This window comes from Caretta caretta, chromosome 1 (genome assembly GCF_965140235.1).
Source record: "Caretta caretta isolate rCarCar2 chromosome 1, rCarCar1.hap1, whole genome shotgun sequence".
Lineage (NCBI taxonomy): Eukaryota > Metazoa > Chordata > Testudines > Cheloniidae > Caretta > Caretta caretta.
Genome location: NC_134206.1, coordinates 281,627,765 through 281,653,307, shown reverse-complemented (window position 1 = coordinate 281,653,307; position 25,543 = coordinate 281,627,765). Strand labels below are relative to the sequence as shown.

The following is a 25,543-nucleotide window of genomic DNA, read 5'->3' as shown; positions in this document are numbered from 1 at the left end:
AGGGCTAGGGAGGTTCAAATCCCAAAACTGATGTGCTCAAATAGAAAAACTACTATGAAAGGTTATATCCAATCTTATCACTCTTTGAAGCAGACTTATTTAGAAGGAAAGTGTATATAAAAACAAAATCTTGACTCCAATATAGTTGGGAGTTATTTATCAGAGATGCAGGGTCTTTCCTGGCTCTAGAGCAAGACTGGAAACACTGTGTTCTCTGTCATAATTGTGCTAACTGGGATTTTCTTTATTTATGAAAAACTGATGTAACGTATGAATCCTTTGAGGCTATTTCTCTGAACACTGTATTTTCCACTCAGATTGCTCATAAGCATGCTGTCTTGGCTGTGGCCCTCTGTTCCTAGCAAAGGCACTATGTAGCTTGCAGTATGCTGGATTTAAATTTTGTGATGAAGTCCATGGGATCTGCAGAACTTAAGCATGGCAAAATACAAATATCTACCAAAGGTTTATTTAACCTTAGGGAATTGCAGAGAAAGATGATGCAGAGAGAGTATATGCTCCAGAACCCTAGAACAAATAGCTATGGGAGTAGTGAGGAGGCCAAAGAAGTACCCCCTCTACTTCCCCTACCTTAAGGGAACTGTTCTCTTAGTTACAGTGTCATAGAAATCCCACCTACAGTTGATTCCAGCCCCCATCCCAACCATGTGAAGATTTCTGGATGGAATTTTCACACAAAAAACACTGAAGTTGTTTTACACAGTAAAGCTTTCACAAGTTGCAAGCTATACTTGCGGCTTCCATCCTGCCTCCTCCTGTTCACACCATGATCCCGTGAAACTGAGTAGTGGTATTTATGCTGTTTTCATCACATTCCCATTGCTCCATCTATGCCAATGTAACTGTAAAATTTCCAAACCCTTCTGCAGACAGAGGAATCCCACCCTCAGTAATAAACTCCCCATAAGATTTTATATTCAGATTTCCAAAATTACTCTATTAAAATATTTTTTCTGTTAAGGATTTTCTAGAGATTTCAAAATTTCAAGAATCTTTATTCATCAAGTAATATCCCTCTTATAAGTAGCCATCCTAAAAAAGTAAGTTTTATTTTTTGGAACTGTTAGATGGTGATTACCTCATATATTCTTATTAATCAACTAAAATAAATTTTAAAAGGAATCTGCTAAAATCAAATAAAAATAAAAGCTGACTGATTGTAATTGAATAGCTCGACAAAAATTTTTCAAGTTTTGATCTTCCTTTGATTTGCACACTGTCAAGGCTGGAACCAAGACAATTTAAAAGAGCGTTATGTAATGTATACTTTTTTTGGTTAACATGGCTAACAGGATTGGCAAAGATTAGACCACACACACACACTTTTATTCCTAGGATTAACACTCAATTGTTAATATTTACATATTGTAGACCCCAGAAGTCCCTATTAGGATCAAGACTCCACTGTACTTGACACACACAAAACACATGAAGACATGGAGAGTATACATTCTAAGACAAGAGTTGAGATTTTTGGAGGATGGGGTCAGGGGAAGATACAAACAAATACATACAAGTTCTATATATACACACACACACCCCTACCTTAATAAATCTGCAAATGGCAAAAGTAATATGCCCACTACTCCCAAGCTCTGGATATTTGGCCAACTGCTTTGAGGCATTGTGGCAGATATCAGGGTTGCCAACTTTCTAATCACAGAAAAAACCGAACACTCTTGCCCCGCCTCTGCCACTTTCCTGAGGCCTCACTCCATCCCCCCCTTGCTCTGCCGCTCGCTCTCCCCCACCCTGGCTCACTCGCTCATTTTCATTGGATTGGGGCAGGGGGTTGAGGTGTGGAAGGTGGTGAGGGCTCTGGTGTGGGGCCGGGGGGCTCAGGGTGCAGGAGGGGGCTCCGGGCTGGGGCTGCGGGCATTGGGCTGGGGGTGCAGATTCTAGGGTGGGGCTGGAAATGATGGGTGCAGGAGCGGGCTCCGGGAGGAAGTTTGGGTGCGGGCTCCAGGCAGTGCCTACCTCAGGCGGCTCCCGGAAGCGGCAATGTGTCCCTCTGGTTCCTAGGCGGAGGGGCAGTCAGGGAGGCTCTGCGCGCTGCCACCACCTACAGACTCTTCTCCCGCAGCTCCCACTCACAGTACTGGGAGAAGCATTTGCTGTCCACCGAAGTGTGTACAACCCTGGTTGTCAGCAGTGTACCTGACTTATCTAATGTCAGATACACCAGGTTCACAGTTTTACAGCTTCTATACAGAGAGAGGTGGATCGCGCTCTTGTTAGTTGATACAGAATACCTCAGACACGTTGTCTGACATCACCTGGTGCATCAGCCTGCTCAGTTCCTGATGGTTCATGTGCTTTCTGTATTCCCATGTCAACCATGAGCCCTGTGCTGTATGATTTTCCAGATGGGCACCCTAGCCAAACATTGAGGCTTCTATAATCAAGGTTTTATGTGGTGAGGATGGACCAAATGGGACTCCCATACACATCTGGTCCTTGTTCTCCCACAGACCAGGGAAGCTCACAATTTGGGAAAGAGCCTAACTTGCTCCTACTGTCTCTGCTGGTTGACTAAACTGAGTGAAGCCAGGCCAGCAGGCAACAAAGTCAGTCTCAATAAAAGGGTTATGCAACTGCAGGATGCCATGTGATCCATGTGGATGAGACAGGAGTGAACCCCAGCCTCAGTTGCGCAGTAAGTTCTTTTATGGTCTATAACCTATCCTGTGGGAGATACACTTTAGGGATGACCATGGATTCAATCCCTGCCACAGGCAGAGTTGGCATCAATGTGGACTTTGTGTTTATCCTAGTGACTGCAGGAGGCTGGTCAAGTCTGTGGTGGTTAATGTTTCTTGGTAGGATTCTCCCATCAGTAGTAAGTGGTCTACCTGGGGGGAAACTGATAACCCTAGGCGTCAGAAATGAGCTGCCAGAACTGATAAAACTTTGGTCAATACCTTTAGCAGTTGCTAAAGGAAGCACTTTGTACTGGAAGTGGTCATTTTCGATAGTAAACTTCTGAGAGAGAAGTGAATGGCTATATGGAAGTAGGTATCCTTCATATTGAGAGCTGTGAACCAGACCCCTCTGAGCAATTAGGGGATAGCTGATGCCAAAGTAACCATTCTGAATCTCAATTTGCAGATGAAGATATTGAGTTGCCTGAGGTCTAAGATGGGCATCCATCCCCCTTTCTTCTTTGGTATGAGGGAGCATTCTGAGTACAACCGTTTCTCTCAGGCGTTGAAGAACTAGCTCTATAGCTCCTTGAAGGAGGAAGTCTACCTCTTGAGCAAGCATCCTCTCCTAGAAAAGGAATGAGAACTTGATGGTATAACCTGATTGTACTATATAGAGGACCCATCTGTCTTCTGTCATGGCCTGAAAAGCTAGGCAATCTCCAAACTGAGATCAGTGGAGACTTGTTTGATGGAAGTAGCATCTGGGTTTGTTCACAATTCTGGAAGCTCCCATCAAAATTATTTCTTGACTGATGGTTAAGAACAGAAAGATGAAGGAAGAGTATTCTGTTTAGCATACTGCAGCTTTTGTCTCTTTCAGGGAGGTTCAGATGCCCTTTGGTGGTGTCATAAATATAAAGGGAAGGGTAAACCCCTTTGAAATCCCTCCTGGCCAGGGGAAAGCTCCTCTCACCTGTAAAGGGTTAAGAAGCTAAAGGTAACCTCGCTGGCACCTGACCAAAATGACCAATGAGGAGACAAGATACTTTCAAAAGCTGGGAGGAGGGAGAGAAACAAAGGGTCTGTGGGTCTGTCTATATGCTGTTTTCTGCTGGGGATAGACCAGGAATGGAGTCTTAGAACTTTTAGTAAGTAATCTAGCTAGGTATGTGTTAGATTATGATTTCTTTAAATGGCTGAGAAAAGAATTGTGCTGAATAGAATAACTATTTCTGTCTGTGTATCTTTTTTGTAACTTAAGGTTTTGCCTAGAGGGGTTCTCTATGTTTTTGAATCTAATTACCCTGTAAGATATCTACCATCCTGATTTTACAGGGGGGATTTCTTTATTTCTATTTACTTCTATTTTTATTAAAAGTCTTCTTGTAAGAAAACTGAATGCTTTTTCATTGTTCTCAGATCCAAGGGTTTGGGTCTGCGGTCACCTATGCAAATTGGTGAGGCTTTTTATCCAACATTTCCCAGGAAAGGGGGGGTGCAAGTGTTGGGAGGATTGTTCATTGTTCTTAAGATCCAAGGGTCTGGGTCGGTAGTCACCTAGGCAAATTGGTGAGGCTTTTTACCAGACCTTGTCCAGGAAGTGGGGTGCAAGGTTTTGGGAAGTATTTTGGGGGGAAAGACGCGTCCAAACAGCTCTTCCCCAGTAACCAGTATTAGTTTGGTGGTGGTAGCGGCCAATCCAAGGACAACGGGTGGAATATTTTGTAACTCGGGGAAGTTTTGACCTAAGCTGGTAAAGATAAGCTTCGGAGGTTTTTCATGCAGGTCCCCACATCTGTACCCTAGAGTTCAGCGTGGGGGAGGAACCTTGACAGGTGGTAAAAACATTAGGGTACTGTATGAGGTCTACAAGATAGAGTTTTGCGGTGCTTCCACTTTGGTGCCAGAGTGCAGATCCCCAGGGAGCAGAGCACTGCCCTTGAGTTCAAGAGCAAGGATTTGTCTCTTGTCACTGAAAAGATTCCTACCTTTGAAGGACAAATATACCACTGTTGATTGTACTTCAAGGGAACCCCAAAGAGTGAAGCCACAATGCACTGTGTATAATCCTTATAGCTGTAGCCATGGCTTGTGAAGCTGTGTTGGCTGCATCTACAGAAGACTGCAGGGATGATCTGGCTATCAGCTTTCCCTCCTCCATCTTGCCTGGTGTTGTCTGCTCCTTTTACTCGCAGTCTGAAGACTAAGGATTTTGGGGCTGGGTGCGTTAATAGAAATTCTGCTCCCTTACCTTGCACACAATACTTTTTCTTGAGTCTTTTGGAAGTAGGGGGCTCAGGTGACCAAAATGTGCCAAATGGGCTTCGTCGGCTCCACAGTGGCTTTGTTGACTGGGAGCACAACCTTTCTTGGCTCTGTGCTTCGCAGGATGTCACAGCGTTCATGAATTTCTTGTACCTACTCTAATGGTACTTGCAGAGCGTCAACTACTCTTTTCAGTAAGTCTGGAAACTGCTCAAAACATCAGGTGGAGAAGATGGTGCCACAGCCTCGCCTGGCCACAATGATGCTGCTGCTGTCTGGACTAGCAGTATCAGTGGATCCGATTCCAATTCCTTTTCTTCTGTTGGCAGAGAAGAGAAAATGGTTTCTTCTCCTGGTGGAGATGGTTGGCATCAACTGAGGTGTGATTGAACTAGCTCAGGGTACTGTGCGCATGTGTCCCACACAGTCTCTAGTAAGGTCAGTGTGATGGTTTGTACTTCGGTAAAGGGAAGTCCCCAAGGCACGGTGTACCACCAGTCCTGGATAGGGTAAACCTGCCTAGGCAATTGAGAAGTGGGCCCAGAGGTTCCAGACCCCCTATCTGGGTTATTCTCATCTTTGAGAAGGGAAGGATATAGTTCTTCCTCAGCATCTAACTCTGAGGATGAGAACATGGGATCCATTTATCATGGTGAGACCACTGGAACCATGAACAAGGACGTTTTGCAGCTAGTAGGAGGGATTGGAGAGTGGCTCCTCTGGTTGCTCCATCCTGGTACCAATGAAGTCAAAATCTCTCTCATGAAGATGAGGTGTAAAGCAGGAGAAGACTCTGGGTCAGGAAAGATAATATAGTCCTCTAGACTTGTAAAGCTGTCCTTACATGTGGAATGTTTGTATGCACCCTTCGGACCAATGTAGCAGGGGGCTCTACTTTCTTGCTGACCCACAGAAGAGCCATTGGATGTTTGTCTCTTGCTGGTGTCAATCAACTGCAGGAGATGCTTATGTTTAGTTGATGCTCGTAATGATCCTGACCCCACCCATACTGTTGGTATAGTCTTTCTCTTCTGAGCCGGTGGATCCACTGCAGGCTCTTTGCAATTTTCTGAGGATTTAAGTGCTTCTCCCAACTTGGAAGGCATCAGGGAAGAGGTCCTCTTGGAAGACAATTTCAATGGGATTCTCTCAGAAGGCATACAAAAAGGCTTTCTGCTCTTGTGCAGAGTACTGGAGGAGGAGTCCGTCTGCTCCTGCCTACCCTACATCTAATGTTCAACTGGACAACGCACTCCTTTTGGCCGCTATACTGGGGGTTGGGGGTCAGGGGGGTCTGCTTGGCCTCTGTCAGACTGCAGCCTCACTGCACGCTCCACAAGGTGCTTTCTAAGTCTGTTCTCCTGTGCCTGTTTTGTTTGGCTCATAAAGGAGTGGGAACTGGAGAGATCGCTTTTGAAGCCTGGGATTTTGGACATACCACTATGGGAAATATCCTCCCCCCACCCAAGCCTTAACAAGCTAACACACATTAAAAATGACACTACGTTGTTCTAAAAGTTATAAAAACGTATGATATTTACAGGAATGCTGGCTGAATAAGCTTCAGTGACACTAGAGAAGTTCTGTCTCAGACCATCTGGTGGTAAGAAGGAACTGAGAAGGAGAGACGGCTGGTCTGCACTACCCATTATGTCCTTGGTTTAGAGCAGGAGATGGTAGACACTAATGCACAGTGGGACACCCATAGGAACCAGCATTCGAAGGAGAATCCTGGACTCTGCAGAGGAATCTGACATAAGCCCAGACAACTATCCAAAGTAATGAGGAAACTAAGGCAGGGACAAGAGTGTATATTTTTCCCTTATACAAGTGAAGAGTAATTTGTGTTTAGAACGCTTTGCAAAGCTTACCTTGTCTGTTTCCGTCACCCATCACATGCCCCTGAAGAGTTAAACGGTAAACTCAAAGTACCCACAAGGTGGAACTGAGGGAGAGGGTGTGCTAAGCTACTGAGGAGTCAGCAACCTGATCTGTGTGGTCCCATTTTCATGAAGGGGTACCAGACAGGGAGCTCATTCCCAGAAAGCGTTCCTGGAAGCCAATGTGGAGAGTGTGTGCCGCAGCCTGCCCACTGTAAGGGAAGCTACTGGTTCACTGAGTGGGACCCAAAACACAGCAGCCTGATGTCGGGTTAAGCTCCCACTGCCAGATAGTCCTGTGTGAGCTTCCCTGAAAATGGTGCTACCAGCGGACAGGTGAGGAGCACGTCCGAGAGAACAGGGATTAAAAAAGGACCAAATAGCTGGCCACCACATCCAGTAGAGAAGGCAGCCAAGCAATAGGACAGGAGGTGACAATCAGGAAACAGAGAAGCTTGTATAGAAGAGAGCAAGGAACAGAAAAGATGGAAGGAGACTAAATGAAGAGCAGCAGAAAAATGAAGTGTAATTTGCTTTTTTCTTCCCAAGAGCAAACACGTGGCAATAAAAATATATCAACATTTTTCATGTAAGTAATTGCTGTTTTTGCCACCATGATGTTATGCAACTGTAAGTAGGAAGGACAATATTATGATACACACTATGAAAAGGTTTGGGAATCTGGTATAGAAACCTGTTTCTATAGCAAAATATTTTTTTGCCTATGTTTTCTGCAAGATAGAAAAGTAATCTATTTTACTCAATTAGACGTGTGTGAAAATATTTGACAGGAGTCCACCACATGCCAAGCCTTGTTCAGGTCTACCACTTCCATCTAGATACTCACATGGCCCACAACATTGCAGTGTAACCTGCCTTCAAGCTCATGTCACAATTTGCATGAAAATAGTTCTTGGAGATTCCAGATGGAATGAACTTTGCTTGACTACCAGTTACATGGATCTGCTCTCTTGGATAAGTAAAGCCAGTGAAGATTGAGTGATATAATGAAATACCTTTCTCAGGAAAAGCAAGCTCTCAAGAGATCTTAAATGTTCTGTGGTTCAGACCTTGTTCAAAAACCCAATGCTGAAAAACAATCACCTTGCCAGTACTACAAAGAAACAATGGAGGTGACTGAGAAAGCCATATCCAGTAATGACACCCTCCGATTTTCTTGGAGCCTTGTAAGCCAACTTTCAAACTTGGTTCTGGCATGAAAACAGCATTAACTAGAGTGCTCTCTAGTTTAGGGGTAGCGGACAGATGCCAGACATCCATGCTACTAGTATCAGCAGCCTTTGACATCAGTCATATGATGCTACTTACTACATCAGAGGACCTGGGAGGAGTGGACCTGCCAGTTTAAAGGGGCTTCACTTGTTCCTTTCAAAACCTTTACAATTTATAGTGCAAGGCCGCAGTTTGTGGGGGAGGGATAGCTCAGTGGTTTGAGCGTTGGCCTGCTAAACCCAGGGTTATGAGTTCAATCCTTGAGGGGGCCATTTAGTGATGTGTGGGGCAAAAATTGGGGATTGGTCCTGCTTTGAGCAGGGGGTTGGACTAGATGACCTCCTGAGGTCCCTTCCAACCCTGATATTCTATGATTCTATGATTCTCCCTTCCCAGAGACGTCTCAGCTGAGTAATGTCACAGCACTCTATCCCATCACCACTCCTGCTCAATGTTTATATGAAACCATAAGGGAAGACTGTAAGGAGCTGCAACAGCATTCAGCACTGCACCTTTTTTTTTTTTTTTAAACAGATTAACAAAATTTTCTTTCTTGTTCTCCCTAGTTGTTTGAGAGAAAAAGACCTGGCTGCAAACCAGCAGTCTTATGTTCATTCCAGAGGAGACAAAAAGTGATGCTGGTCAGCAGAGGAATGCACATGGAGGAACTGGCAAAGACATCTGCTTCTTCAATTGAGGGCATCTGCCTACCAAATTAAAAAAAAATGGCTTGAGTTATGGTGCTTTCTATTACTCGTGCCAATACAAAAGTTCCAGCTGGTACAGCATGGGCTAAAGAGGAAAACAAGACAGGAAAACAACTTCATGAACCTGAGGGTGAAAGAAAAAGTAATAGTTCAGGCTACTAATGCAGAGTTAGGAAGTATGACATTTAGCACTTGCATGCATGACCCTGTAAATAGATATTCATCTCAGCTGCATCCATCTGTAAATGGGAAAACCACAAAAAACTGAACAAAAATTTCTTAATGAATACATTTTAATTGAATTTAGAGAAGCTAAAGACAAGAAATCCAGACTTATTGCATCTCATTCTGTCTTTACAATTATTCAAGGTACATGAAAGCACACGCTGCACTAAGACCCCTAGAATTAAAGGGCACAAAAGTCTGAGAGATTAAGTAAGAAGCCTCTACTATGACATGCCCAGTTCTTGGAAGTTTAAGTTGGTCCATTGTTATTTTTATGTAGTTCCTATGATTATATTTATACAAGAATTCGTAATCAATTATAAAAGACTTCATGGGTAAGTTTAATGTTTTGTTAGTAGCATTGAAATGCATTTGTGGAACAAAAACTATCTAAATTTAAACCACTGATGTACTAAAAGTACATTTTATTGAACACAGATGATGAAAATATGTTACTTAAAAAAAAGAAAATGAAAATTTGTCTATCATCAGGAGTTCAATCTATTCTAACAAATGTTAAAATACTGAGTTCACATCAAACTTTCCAGCAGAGATTAAACTCTCTCAATGGTTACATATACAACTGGCTATAATTATATATAAGTTTTCTTCTGCCAAAATAGAGGTCTATGTGATTTCTCTTGAACTATCGGTCACATTTAAATACGAAAAGTATACGTGACACCAAGTGCACAGACCTCTGACACTTGTGCTAATGGAGTATCTGATAGAGTGGGCTGTCAGCCATTAATTATGCGGACCAGTATTAAAGGGAGAAGGACACTTAGCCAGTGGATTTCACAGATATTTGCTCGCAGAAGAGAAATGGTCAGACCCAAGAAATCTGGGCTCAGTTCCAGGCCCTAGGGGGAATATGTTCTAGTGGTCACAGACCCTTCTGTCTGTTTCCCCACCAGCTTGACCCCTTCTATCCTAACCCAGTCTCTTCCCCAGTGCTGGTTCCTTGTCTGAGTCTCACCTAGCCATTCTCCTTGTCCACTTCTCAGGCTTCTCATCCCAGTTTCAGTCTCCTTGACAAGCTACTTCCAGTTATCTTCTCCTCATCATATTCCTTGCCCAGCCAGAGATCAAATTCCCCACCATCCCAGCTCCTCACCAGATCTATCTTCCCTCTACCACACCTCCTTTCCGCTGCCTCACTAGTTCCCAGTCTCAATTGCCTTGCCCAGCAATCTCATCTGCACCCTAGTTTCTCATCTGATCCACCTCTCTTTCCCTCCTTTACCCATGTTCCATGGTCTCAGCCCCTCTTCTGCCTGCCATGGGCTCCCCCTCCAATCTGACACCCACTCCTCTCCCCATGCTTCTTGTCCCAGGCTCTTTTGCTCAGCAAGTTCTAGCTTTCTCCCAGCACCCTGACTCCTTATCTGATCTCAGCCCCCCATCCTGCATTTACTGGCTCCCAGTCTCCTTGCCCAGCCAGACCAGTATTTCGCCTCCCACACTCTTTGCCAGTCTCCAGTCCTAATCTCCTCTCCCAGCAGCCTGGCTCTTCTCCCTCTGCATACAAATCAGGCAGCTTCTTCTTACATGCTGCTTGGGCCCAGAAGGTGTCATTAAATGAACAGGGCCAACAGGTTCCCTGCTGTCAGTTCAGGTGCCCTGACACAGCAGCAATTGCAGGAAAAGTCCTGCTCAGTCCTTTCCTGAGCAATGCTCAGTACGGACAGAATTTGGGGGAATTTAGCTAATAAAAAGCAATTAAATCTAACTGAGCATGTGCAAATTATCATTTTTCAAAGATTTAGAAAAACTTATCAAGTTTGGGAGGATTTTCAAAGAGATGGAAAAAGGCACATTCCTGTCACAAAGACTATTCCCCTGCCAAATTTAAGTCCCTGCTCAAAGACATCACTAGTGCACTAGAACTTTTGAAAGAAAAGAGATGTCAAATTAATTTTTAACATGGGCAAAACAATGTATTTTTGGCCCTAGTCTTATTATTGAAAATGACTGAACTGTTTTGACAAGAGATTTTCCAAAAATAACCCACTCTAAGTCAGACATCAGCATGTAGAATTAGAGCCCAAACCATTAAAGATTGACAAAGTTATAAGCAACTGGTAAGAGGGTCTTATTAAAGTTGCCTCACACTTTCCTATAAGTGGGGATACCAGACCTATAAGTTAGTGGTCTGTCATGTTTCTAATGGATGCATCCGCATCCCACTACCACCACCGGTATATATGCAGAACAAGTATAGCCTGGGCAGTAGCATGCCAACATTCCCTCCACATTATGTTTCACCTAAACTTCCCCATGAGGAACAGAACCTGCTTTACAGGACAGGGTGTTTCAGATAAATATTGCCATTCTGGTACTGCCAGTCTGGCACAAGATGCCAATTGTGGTGACAGAAGCAGAAGTGGTAGTGATATAGTGATGTGAATTCCTGGTCATTAGAAAGTTGACAGACTAGTAGTTTATTTCATGTAGAACACTGAAAGATCAGAAAATTTTCTGTCACTTCCATCACGTGCTAAATTCAAACTGTGAATACAGAACTGAAAATCCCCTTGTGCATCTCATCTCCAATACCTTGAGCCACCCAGGTCATCATCTCTGTCATTTTGAGAGAAAATTTGCATTACTGCACAATCGATCTATGTCTAAATTCTACTTAAAAGTTCCAACGTACAAATTCACAACTGACTACTTTTGGAAGCAGAGTGATAGATCTTCCAAAACCAAAAGTAATTTCCTGTTCTTTCCAGTACTGCCTCCCTATTTAATAAATGGAGCTTTTTATAAATACTACCAGTCTTAAGATTATGTCGAAACATGTTACAGTAGGTCTACCTGTTACTATTCACAAAATACAAAATTTATAAAATACACACACCATGAAATCTCAAAATCTGAATTTGTTCTTGACCTTCTTTTGCCATTAATACTTCCTTTAGCAAAAGTATCCTTAAAGTAAATAGTGTACTGAAAGGATGTTAGTCCTGACATAGGGGTTTTTTTTTGGTTTTGGTTTGTTTTTAAGTTACTCTGGGGTGCTGCAGAGAGTTTAATTGTAATAAATACCATGATTAGTCTGTGTGAAAGCCTCAAAGTTTCTCTTCAGGCTCACTTATGAATTACTTCACTTTCTCTTCCCTGTAGAAAGCTGTCTATCTGTATTTAAGTCATCAACACTCTATGCACATTCTATTTGCTCACGGTGTTTGGGTACAAATCCCATATCACTTGCATATTACCTTTTGCACATTGTATAATGTCTCTCCTTATGATTTGGGTCCTTAGAGAAGTCTCTGATCATGAGATACAATTGTTTTGATTACATTTAGACAAACTATGTAGTACTACTACATTTTTTTTTTTTTTTTGGATAGGCAAGTTTTCATTTCTGCATTAGGAAAATATTGTTATAAAGTATTAATGCACACCTGAACACATATGCAGGGCTCCCATTTACTTTAGTGGAAACCGAACACATATCTAAGAGCAAAATTTGGTCCTTAAACTGGAATGGTCAAGTAGATATGAATTTCACCATTATTTATTTTAAGGTAATAGGGCCGCTTTCAAAATACATTGTATAACAACAGTGTACTGTCTGTCTGCCTATGTAGTGTTTACCAACACTTTTTTACAACAGTACAGTGTCATACAGCTTACCTGGCAGCATATTCTTTGGCAACAGAACTCTCACAACACTCTGACATCAGGCAAGTTTTCAGCTCTATTTACTAGTGGGAACTCATGTAATACATAACAGTTTTTTCATACAATTAGAGTGATGTCACATTATCTGATTAAAATATGACCGTATAGATCATTGTTGCAACCACTGTTCTATATTTGCAACAAATCTGGTAAAAAATGTGGTATGTAAGGTGTCTATAAAAAGGTTATGATCTGCTGGTTATTATGCTATCTGTATGCATGTATCATTTTTGTATTTGAAGTTATGAGTATTGGCTCTATACCTGTATCTCAAATGTTTACTCCTGGGGTAACACCCACAAGGTAGCTAGCCAGCACATCTTGAAGGGACTATTCTAATTAAGTGGCTCATCAAGGGACACTTAACTCATAACGGACCATGGGAGACGCCCATCTACACAGAATGGACTTTTCTGTGGCCATTCCACCTGAAGTATAGGTAATGACTTCCTACTATGACTAAGCGAAATCAGGCATGCACGGGTGCCTTACCCACATGACTCCAAACTCCCATTTTCCACTAGCTGTGCTGAGGGCTTTGTTTGAAACAATGGGTTTCCCTCCACATGGCAGAAGATATAAAGGGCCCTGGAAACCCATCCATTTTTCCTCTTTCCTGCTCAAACCTCTGGACTATGGACTTATACTAGTGGGAGCATTCTAACCAAGGGACTGAGGTCCTTCCAATGATTTGGAAGCTACCACAGACTTGACTTAAGACAGCAGTTTATTCCATCACTGCTACAAGCCTGAACCAAGAACTTTGCAATTACTGTATGTATTTGATTCCTTTAACCAACTTTAACTCTCATCTTTCTTTTTATGAATAAACCTTTACATTTTAGATACTAAAGGATTGGCATCAGCATGATTTTTGGGTAAGATCTAAGTTATATATTGACCTGGGTGTGTGGCTGGTCCTTTGGGATAAGAAGAACCTTTTATTTGAAGAGACTGGTTTTAAAGAACCAATTACCTAAGTGTAGTGGTGTTTTCAGTGGTAACACAAGGTCTGGAATGCCTAAAGAAACTGCTTTGATGACTTGTTAGCCAGTGTGGTAAAGCAGAAGTTTACTTTTGTTGCTGGTTTGGTATATCCTATGGGGGGATTAGCCACCAGTCTGTAGGTGTATCTGCCCTATTTCTCAGCAGTTTGTCCTGAATTTGGCACTCTCAGTTGTGGCCCACTGAGGCACGGTTACAAGTGACTAGACACTAAAAATTAGTTTTATTTACTGCTTTCCATATAGCTCTTATGGTACCTCTATTAAACATTTATAGCTTTGTAGCATTAGTGATACATAGCTACTTTCAAATAATTTGTACACATTGGATCACACTTTATTCACGTCAAGATATTTAAACAATTAGAATGGCAATGTGCTGCTGCTCTTTTGTAGAAGTACCTCAAACTATAATAATGGAATGTTCCAATTTAGAACCAGTCAGAAAAAAGTCAGAGTTAAGGCTCTCAAACAATCATTCTCTTGTTCTTAGGTGCATTTTTTTCCCCCCATCAAATGGGTACAACACAACATTATACAGAAGTTCACAAACCATGAGGAACAAAATCCAGCAGAATCCTTAGGCACTAAGTGCTTTCTAACTGCCCTGTTGGGGACTTCAGAAATAATGCTAGATGTTAGGTCACCAGTTGGCACAGGATTAGTCAAACAAGCACTTTCATCCTATACTCAATAGGAGACATCTTGTCAGGGAACTGGGTCACGGGCAGCCTGGCCTCAGGTGCAGAGCAGGAGTCAGAATGCCAGCATTCAGGAACAAGGCAGAGGGTCAGAAATGGGATTACCTGGACTCAGGGAAGGCAGGAGCAAGACTGGAGCAAGACCGGTATAAGGTCTGATGCAGGGCAACGTCTAGGCTGGAGTAAGGCAAGGTGCAGAGTAGGATCTAAGGCTGGAGGCAAGACAGAACAGTGGTGCTGAAGCAATTTTTATAGTGATGTTGCTAAAGGTGGAAGCCATGTATTTGGATCGTTATTACTGCTTCAAGTCAGGGGGTGCGGCAGCACTCGCTGCACCCCTAGTTCCAGCATCTATGAGGCAGAAGCAGGGCTTGGAGAGAGGCGAGCAAAGGGAGGCAGAGAATCTGCGGCTGTGGGCGCTGAGCAGCCAACAAGCTACTGCTGTGCTTAACCGGCCTGCTAGCTTCCTTAGCTAGTCAGACAGCACAGTCCATCAGGCAGTCTAGCTGACTTGTTAGGCTATTGGAGACTGAGCAGGCGCAGCTGTAGGGCCTTACTCCTGACATCTCCAAGGTCGTTAAGAGAATTCCTTTCAGAGTGTCAAATGGTTTCAACATTAAATGCAATGACTTTTGTGAGCAGGATGACCAGGTAATGGCTATGTGGAATGTTGTGTTGATTCTAGAAGTTGAAGTGATACTCTGACAGCAGGCATCAACCCAGATACACCAATGTAATCATATACATGACAGTACATTGTACACTGACAGAAAAAAAGTTTAAATTCTTCACTCTGGATGCTAAGATCTCCAAGGGAATTCTGGAACCAAGCTTTGGCTATTGCGATGAAGTACACACATCTTTGAAGCAGATAACACCGAGCTATGGAAACAGGATAGCAAGGTATCCTGTATGTCCTCCTCAAGGATAACTGGCACGGACACTATGGAGGCTGCAGTCAGTGGCAGTTTAGCTTCCAGACGCCGTGAGTAAATGGGAAAGTGTCTCAAGACTTCAGAGGGCTCCTTTCTGTGCAGAGCTATGTACTTCTGGGGAGATTAAGTATATACTTCAAGTCTATTCCAAGGCAGTACACTGAGTGAGTCAATGCTTCACCATAGCACCAGGGTATCACACATCTGGATGCTGAGAAGGCAGGAAACTTTGGAGCCTAGCACATTAAACTTATACTGATGTAAGCAGCATTGACACCATCAACCAAAAGGTAGGACGTTTAACTGCCTCAATTGGTCTTCTTCCTTTGAAGCTTACCAAGTGAAATAATGCATGAGACATTCAAGGTGTGTGTAACTGCAGGAGAATTTTATACGTTATAAGCTTCCCTCCAGAAGAGAAGAGGATAACTATAGAGACATTGGAAAAAGGGTATGATGAACAAGGTATAATTTTCTTGGAGATTCCATCATTGTTGCAGCAACATCTGAGATCCATGCAGGAACCCCCAAGAAGCCCCTCCATGTTCAGAAGAAGAAATTAACTGATAGTTGAGGCACTAGATTGTTGCTTACTGTTTCTAATTACAGTTGTGCCTAAGGGCCACATATTATACACCCACAAACACTTACTGAAAAGACAATAAGCACAACTGCAATAAAAGGAAAGTGAGCCACGTCTTCTCATAGAGCCTCTAGCTTTAGAGCTTTTAAGATATGGAAGACTCCCTCCCCTCCCCCTGGTTTGTGCTAGAAGCACAACTCAAGAGCAGGGATCTATTGGAGCTCCTTTTAGGCCTGGGCTACACTGGGGGGGGGGGTAGAGGGGGGGTGTTTTCAAACTAAGATACACAACTTCAGCTATGCTATTCACATAGCTGAAGTCAAAGTATCTTAGTTCAACTTACCTGGCCATCCTCACGGTGGCAAGTCGACTGTGGCAGCTCCCCCGTAGACTCCACTTACTCCTCCTGCTGAATACAGGCATCTATTTGGGGATCGATTTATCGTGTCTAGATGAGACGCGATAAATCAATCCCCGATGGATCGATCACTACCCGCTGATCCAGCAGGTAGTGAAGACATACCCTGTTTCTTAATCTTTTGAATACCATGAATGCCCTAAGCTCTCACCCCTTCCTTCTCCTCATTTAGCAATATGGGAAGGGCAAAATGGCTGAGACTCCCTGACAACAGCTATGGACCTCCTGTGCCTCAATGCCGAGGAAGAGAATGCATGTCATGTTTTGCCCCTGGAGAGAAGCATTCAGAGCAAGCCCAAGCTGAACTGTGAGATATTCAGCAAGGGCAGAACCACATTCAGCACAGAAAATCCTCGCATCTAATCTGAGTTTGAACAAGAGATTCAAAACTTTGTTACACAAGGGCCAATAAACTTCTATGTGGAAAAGAAGTTTCCAATGCTGACAGCCCATTTCTTTGCAGAAAAGAGAGAGGAGACATGAGTTTGTGGGTTTACGTTTAATACATTTCACAAATTTTACAGTCTCATTAAGTATCTTTTGCAGTTCCATTGTCATCTCTACTGCTAAAGCTGTTCAATAGAATGGATGGCCCCTTTGCTTTCCCTATCATAGCCTGGGCATCATCTGTGCAGACACCTGTTCAATGACGCAAATCCAACCAAGCTACAAGAGAGTTAGCTGTTGGAAAGATTAAAAGATACCCCGCTCTCTCCCCGTTTTGGGCAGCAAGTCCGGTCAGTGGACAGCAAAATTTATGTATGGATTCTTCCAACTCAGATTGCACAAATGTTAGAAGTTGAGCAGAAGACTCCACATCTGTAGTTTTATCCAGTTGCATTGAGAAGTACTGGCCCTCCTGAACATCTGCAGATATGGTCAGGAATACACAGGCTGATTGCGTTACTCGGAATTGTTTCAACTTGACTCTCAGTAGCAGATTCCAACATAAGTTAATGGCATCTAAGACAGATGCAATCTACGGTTCCCCAGTTTTGATAAATTGGCAGCTTTTGCTATTTGCATGTTTGATGGGCATTTCTGTTTTCAACATGGTCATTTAATAAAATATTCTAATTTTGTAAACCCATTAGCTTTCACTTGAATTTAATGGATTTCTTTTGTAAAGTCTGATGCATAGTCTCCAACTGGCTCAATGCTTCCTCCTTTTAATGGCCATAGGCACACCTTTGGCAGCTTCTGGAAAAACGACTTTTAAGTACTGCAGTAGAAGTCTGGTGTACATTTCAGTCCATGACTGCCAGAAAAGAGAGTCAGGCTGCAAGTGTCCTGCTGTATCTTGGTGCCCCCGTCTCTCTGTATCCACCTGTTTCACCTTATATTTCGATTGCAAGATCTTTGGAGCATAAGTCTTGTACAAATCTTGTACAGTTCATGACTGGGGTTCCTAGCCACTTCTGCAATACAAATAAATAATCAAACTTTAAGGCTAGAAGGAAACCCAAGATCATTTAGTTTAGCCTCCTGTACATCGCAGACCATTAAATTTTACACAATTACCCCTGTATTTAGCTCAACAACTTGTGTTTGACTAAAGCATGTTTTCCAGAAAGGCATTCAGTCTTGAATTTAAGATACCCAAGAGCTGCAGAGTCCACCACTTTCGTTGGTAGCTTGTTCCAGTAATTAACAAACAAACATCACTGTTAAAAGTGTGCCTTATTTCCAATTTCAAGTTGTCTGGCTATGACTTCAGCCGTTATGATTTTTCCACTAGATTAAAGAGCACCTTAAATTTCTAGTATTTTGAATTAGGAGGGCCAAATCGCACCTGGAGCTGCAGCTAGCGAGAGATGTTAAGAGTAACAAGAAGGGTTTCTTCAGGTATGTTGGCAACAAGAAGAAAGCCAAGGAAAGTGTGGGCCCCTTAATGAATGAGGGAGGCAACCCTAGTGAAAGAGAATGTGGAAAAAGCTAATGTACTCAATGCTTTTTTTGCCTCTGTCTTCACGAACAAGGTCAGCTCCCAGACTGCTGCGCTGCGCATCACAACATGGGGAATAGATGGCCAGCCCTCTGTGGAGAAAGAGATGGTTAGGGACTATTTAGAAAAGCTGGACATGCACAAGTCCATGGGGCCGGACGAGTTGCATCCGAGAGTGCTGAAGGAATTGGCGGCTGTGATTGCAGAGCCATTGGCCATTATCTTTGAAAACTCGTGGCGAACGGGGGAAGTCCCGGATGACTGGAAAAAGGCTAATGTAGTGCCAATCTTTAAAAAAGGGAAGAAGGAGGATCCTGGGAACTACAGGCCAGTGAGCCTCACTTCAGTCCCCGGAAAAATCATGGAGCAGGTCCTCAAAGAATCAATCCTGAAGCACTTACATGAGAGGAAAGTGATCAGGAACAGCCAGCATGGATTCACCAAGGGAAGGTCATGCCTGACTAATCTAATCGCCTTTTATGATGAGATTACTGGTTCTGTGGATGAAGGGAAAGCAGTGGATGTATTGTATCTTGACTTTAACAAAGCTTTCGACACTGTCTCCCACAGTATTTTTGTCAGCAAGTTAAAGTAGTATGGGCTGGATGAATGCACTATAAGGTGGGTAGAAAGTTGGCTAGATTGTTGGGCTCAACGGGTAGTGATCAATGGCTCCATGTCTAGTTGGCAGCCGGTGTCAAGTGGAGTGCCCCAGGGGTCGGTCCTGGGGCTGGTTTTGTTCAATATCTTCATAAATGATCTGGAGGATGGTGTGGATTGCACTCTCAGCAAATTTGCGGATGATACTAAACTGGGAGGAGTGGTAGATATGCTGGAGGGCAGGGATAGGATACAGAGGGACCTAGACAAACTGGAGGATTGGGCCAAAAGAAATCTGATGAGGTTCAATAAGGATAAGTGCAGGGTCCTGCACTTAGGACGGAAGAACCCAATGCACAGCTACAGACTAGGGACCGAATGGCTAGGCAGCAGTTCTGCAGAAAAGGACCTAGGGGAGACAGTGGACGAGAAGCTGGATATGAGTCAGCAGTGTGCCCTTGTTGCCAAGAAGGCCAATGGCATTTTGGGATGTATAAGTAGGGGCATAGCGAGCAGATCGAGGGATGTGATCGTCCCCCTCTATTCGACATTGGTGAAGCCTCATCTGGAGTACTGTGTCCAGTTTTGGGCCCCACACTACAAGAAGGATGTGGATAAATTGGAGAGAGTCCAGCGAAGGGCAACAAAAATGATTAGGGGTCTGGAACACATGACTTCTGAGGAGAGGCTGAGGGAGCTGGGATTGTTTAGTCTGCAGAAGAGAAGAATGAGGGGGGATTTGATAGCTGCTTTCAACTACCTGAGAGGTGGTTCCAGAGAGGATGGTTCTAAACTATTCTCAGTGGTGGAAGAGGACAGGACAAGGAGTAATGGTCTCAAGTTGCAGTGGGGGAGGTTTAGGTTGGATATTAGGAAAAACTTTTTCACTAGGAAGGTGGTGAAACACTGGAATGCGTTACCTAGGGAGGTGGTGGAATCTCCTTCCTTAGAAGTTTTTAAGGTCAGGCTTGACAAAGCCCTGGCTGGGATGATTTAATTGGGGATGGGTCCTGCTTTTGAGCAGAGGGTTGGACTAGATGACCTCCTGAGGTCCCTTCCAACCCTGATATTCTATGAATGCACTTATACACCACAATCAACTCATTTCTCAATCTTCTTTTTTATAAATTAAAACAGACTGAGCTCCAAGTCTTTCACTATAAGGCATTTTTCTAGCTCTCAAATTAGCTTAGTGGTGCTTTTCTGGCCCATCTCCAAATTTGCAACATTTTTAAAATGTTACCACCACGCCCAAATGCAGTATTCCAGTATCAGCCTCACCAGTGCTGTATACAGAGATCATCATCATCATCATCTCCTCCTCCTCCTCATTCCTACCGACTACTTCCCTGTCTACACATCCATGGATCACATTAGCTATTTCAGTCACAGTGTCACACTGGAAGTTCATGTTCAGTTGTTTGTTCACTAGGACCCTCAAAATCTTTTTCAGAATCACTGCTTTCCAAGATACAGTCCGACATTCTGCAGGTCGGGGTTTCAATTCTTGTTCCTAGATGTATGAAAGTTTGCATTTGGCAGTATTAAAAACTCATTTTGTTCAAATGGGCAGGTCCATATTACCAAACAATCCGGATTGCTTTGTATGACTTATTATTAAATTACTCTGCCAATTTGTGTCATCTGCAAATTTATTCACCAGTGATTTTATATTTGCTTCCAAATCATTGAAGACACTGAATAGTATTGGGATCAGTACTAATCTTTGAAGAACCCCACTGGGAATACCCCCATTCGATGACTCCCTATCAACAACTACTTTTTCGAGGGCTGCGGGTTAGCTAGTTCTTCATCTATTTAATATGTATTTCACGGATATCGTTTTGGGCTTTTTTCTTTTAAAGCAATCTGAATGTAGTACAGTGCTGCTTCTTCACCTTACCCCATCAGTCTGGGTCAGTGGCTCTTGTTCTCCACCTCCAACCATTCTTGTCAAGTGTTTCTTCCAAGCTGACAGCAACCTTCCTCAGGTTTTCCTTCAGCATCTCGACCCACTTTTTTTCTAGGACTTCCTTGGGGTCATCATCCTGTGATTATTACTCTCTTGTACTCCCTGATGAACATATCCCACATCTTGTCATCACATATTAATCTCAGCCAATACTCCCTCAGCTTTTCGGCGATGGAGGCTACTTGTTGCAAGGCTCATATGATTTCACTGTGTAGACCACCACCTCTAGTCTAACCCAGCAAGCACCTGGCATTCTCATTTTGGCAGTGTGAAGTAGTAATTCTCTCCTCCTCATTGGCCAACATTCAGACTCTCATGTCATGTCTGGACTAACAGTATTCTTAATATGTTTTGCTTGGTAGTCTACCTGGCATATTCTTATCACAGACAATTCCCATTAACTCCTTGGACTTACACCAATCACTCTTCATGAAGCTCCTAACATCTGCATTCATATTCCCATCATGGCTCAACACTGAACTAATGAATTTAAATTGTTGCACAGTGTGTGACGGATTGGGTCACAGAAACCCTCTTGGGACTGCCATCTGATGTGCTGAGACTACCTCTGAGCCAGTTTTCCCTGTTAGCTTGGGACTTCAGTACCCTGTCTTGAGCCAGACAAGCTAGCCTGCTGAAAAAAAAAAAACAACAGACCCAGGTCTGAACCACGTCCCCCAAAAGCTGCGGACTTAACTGAAAATGGCTTAGAAGGTGCTCCTGTCTCTAGCACCCAGATACCCAGCTCCCAATGGGATCCAAACCCCAAATAAATCAATTTTACTCTGTATAAAGCTTATACAAGGTAAACTCATATTGTCCGCCCTCTATTACACTGATAGAGAGATATGCACAGCTATTTGCTTCCCCAGGTATTAATCGCTTACTCTGGGTTAATTAATAAACAAAAGTGATTTTATTACATATAAAAAGTAGAAATTGAAGTGATTCCAAGTAATAACAGACAGAAGTAAATTGCCAAGCAAAATAAACAAAAACACACAAGTCTGAGCCCAATACATTTAAGAAACTGAATGCAGGTAAATCTCACCCTCAGAGATGTTCCAATAAGCTTCTTTCACAGACTAGACTCCTTTCTAGTCTGGGCCCAATCCTTTCCCCTAGTACAGTTCTTGTTCCAGCTCAGGCAGTAGGTAGGGGATTTCTCATGACTGCAGCCCTCTTTGTTCTGTTCCACCCCCTTATATATCTTTGCACAAGGCGGGAATCCTTTGTCCCTCTCTGGGTTCCCACCCCTCCTTCTAAATAGAAAAGCACCAGGTTAAAGATGGATTCCAGTTCAGGTGACATGATCAAATGTCACTGTAAGACTTCATTACCCACTTGCCAGCACACATGTATACATGAAGACTTACAAGTAAACAGAACCATTTGCAACCAATTGCCCTGGTTAATGGGAGCCATCAAGATTCCAAGACACTATTAATGGCCCACACTTCGCATAATTACAATAGGACCTCAGAGTTATATTTCATCTTTCTAGTTTCAGATACAAGAATGATACATTTATACAAATTGGATGACCACACTCAGTAGATTATAAAAGATTTATAATGTTCCCTTACAAGAAACCTTTTGCATGAAGCATATTCCAGTTACATTATATTCATAAAAAGAAAAGGAGTACTTGTGGCACCTTAGAGACTAACCAATTTATTTGAGCATGAGCTTTGTAGCTCACGAAAGCTCATGCTCAAATAAATTGGTTAGTCTCTAAGGTGCCACAAGTACTCCTTTTCTTTTTGCAAATACAGACTAACACGGCTGTTCCTCTGAAACCTGTCATTATATTCATACTCATTAGCATATTTTCATAAAATCATATAGAGTGCAACGTCACACAGACTAACTCTATACCACTAGTTTAACTGGCTTCTCATTGTCCCTCTCAAAGAAGTATGTATTCGGTCTTGTCAGAAGAAAATGGCTTACAAATCATCTCATACACCCCTTCCATAGTACTAGGTCCATTTCCAGTTTGTATTTATCTTTGTGGCATAATCGACAATAATGTCATTGACAAAAAAAGCTTGCTTCACAAAGTCTCCCCCCTAATTTCCTGCATAAAGGTGTCCATTCCAAATCACAAACAGTAATGGGTTTAACACTGATCCTTAATGTAGGCCTACCCTCACAGTGAATAATTCATGTTGCACCATACTAACCACACTAAGCTCCCTACAGGAGTCTAGGACGAGTACATCTATGCAGTTACCTTTATCAACCAAACCTCTAACCTCCTTAAAAATGAAATCAGGTTTGTTCGACAAGACCTATTCCATAAAACTGTGACCGGCTGGACAAGAAACTAGGACAATGCACCTGGGAGGAGAACAGAAAGGGACAGAAAATTGGATCGCTGCCTCATTCAGTACACGGAATGGACTTGCTCGGGGGATAAATAAGGATTATGTAGTGAAGCGGACTCATCTGTAGAACCCTTGCCTCATTTGTTGCATAAGTTGGAAGGCAGTGAAAGAGGCAAGGGATTGAAGGAAGCGAAAAGATGAGCTCATGGTTCAGGCAGTTGAATGATACCCTGGAGAACTGAATTCTATCCCTGCATCTGCCACAGAGAGCTCCTATGTGATGCTAGACAAGCCATAGGCGCCAACTTTCCCTGGTGCCGGTGGGTGCTAGCACAGCCCCTGCCCCCCAGCCCTACCCCCATTCCAACCCCTTCCTTAAAGTCCCCGCCCCAACTCCGCCCCCATTGGACCTCTCCCCAAATCCCCGCCCCGCCTCCTCCCCCGAGCACACCGCATTCCCCCTCCTCCCCCGTAGCTGTTTCACGGTGCAAGCGCTGGGAGCCAGGGGAAAAGTGGAGACGCAGCGCGCTCAGGGAAGGAGATGGAGCAGAGACGCAGCTGAGCTGGGGTGGGAGGGTTGGCCGGGAAGCTGCCGGTGGGTGCAGAGCTCGTCTTTTGTGTGCTTTTACCCTATACGATACAGATTTGATGGGGGAGACCACCATTTCTCAGATTGGGAGTTGTGACCCAAAAGGAAGTTGCGGCGGGTGAGGGTGGGGGGGGAGGGTTTAAAGGTTATTTTGGGGGGGGGGGGGGTCATGGTATTACCACCCTTATTTCTGTGCTGACTTCACAGCTGGGCAGCCAGAAAGCAGCAGCTACTAGCTGTAAGCCCAGCTCTAAAGGCAGCACCCCTCCAGCAGCAGCGCAGAAGTAAGGGTAGCAGTACTGCAATCCCTCCCCCACACATAATTCCTTTTTGGGTCGGGACCCTTACAATTACAACACCATGAAATTTCATATTTAAATAGCTGAAATAATGAAATTTATTATTTTTAAAATCCTATGACCGTGGAATTGACTAAAATGGACCGTGAATTTGGTAGGGCCCTACTTATGTACCTTTTCTTACAAAAGAAAATCAGGCAACAATGTAACAAGACAAATACAATTAATGAGCATTTTAAATGTGATAAAAATGAAGGATGACTAAATCAATGTACATTTTAAGTAATACAATGGACTACCAGTTTTGATAACTTGTTCCCGCTTACAAAATAGTTTATAGTTAACCAAATGCCTTGGTTGGCATTGAAACAGGAGTCAGAAACATGAGATTAACCAAATTTAAGTCTGGAATTAGCAACTGAATTACATTTTAAAAACGGAACAAAATTTTAAGTTCTCACCTGTATTAGGTATGAGCCACCTGGGTCTGCACTGGCAGATTCATTCTGCATTGTATTCTGCTGTGTGATAGCATCTTCCCTCTTTCGTTCCTTCTGTCCTGTTTCATCATCATCATATTCATCTAGACTCTAAAAACAAAACAGTCAACTGTAAAAAAAGCTGTATTACATTTTGGATATCTATGCAAACAAAAACTGAAGCAATCTATGAAGTTTATATATTAGTATTAATATTTTCAAAGATTAGTTCAAGATTTATGTATTTTGTTTAAATTAATATGGCATTTTGATTCTATATTGGTCAAGCTATAATAGTTTAAATATAGGGATCAAGTCTGGGAAACTAAGATTTTTTTTTCTTAAATAGTACAGTAACCCCTCGCTTAACATTGTAGTTATGTTCCTGAAAAATGTGACTTTAAGCGAAACATTAAGCAAATCCGATTTCCCCATAAGAATCAATGTAAATGGGGGGGGTTAGGTTCCATGGAAATTTTTTTCCACCAGACAAAAACACTATATTATTTAAGTTTTAAACAAAATTTATTTCTAGACACAGCAATGATAACTGTGAAGCTTGGTTGAGGTGGTGAAGTTAGAGGGTGGGATATTTCCCAAAGAATGCCTTACTGCTAAATGATGAACTAGAACTCAGCTGAGCCCTCAAGGGTTAACACCTTGTTGTTAATGTAGCCTCACATTCTACAAGGCAGCATGAATGGAGGGAGAGGAGACAGCATGGCAGACAGAGACACACCCTGTGTGTGGGGGAGAGAGAGATGCCCATTGCCCCTTTAAGTATGCGGACACCATTCTAAGTACATTGCCTTTAAAAAGATCAGGAAGCTGAGACAGCAGCTGCGGCCAGCTCTCTCGATCCTGAGCCCTGTTGTGTCTCCCCCTGCTCTATATGGAGAAGGGGTAAGCGGGGGGGAGGGGGAGGAGTAGGGAGAGGGAGACACCCTGACATTAGCTCTCCCTCTTCCCCACTCCCCCAAACAGCAAGCAGGAGGTTCCTGGTACCAGCTCCAAGGCAG

General features: G+C 43.1%; 1 protein-coding gene across 2 annotated transcripts in view; it reads right to left on the bottom strand.

Moving 5' to 3' along the window:
- PAWR (pro-apoptotic WT1 regulator) overlaps positions 1-25,543 on the bottom strand; it is a 158,682-nt gene that overhangs the window by 41,635 nt on the left and 91,504 nt on the right. For both annotated transcript variants that reach the window (XM_075124338.1, XM_075124337.1), the window contains exon 3: positions 24,507-24,635. In XM_075124338.1, the coding sequence (XP_074980439.1) occupies positions 24,507-24,635 (129 nt within the window). The remainder of the gene's footprint in view (positions 1-24,506; positions 24,636-25,543) is intronic.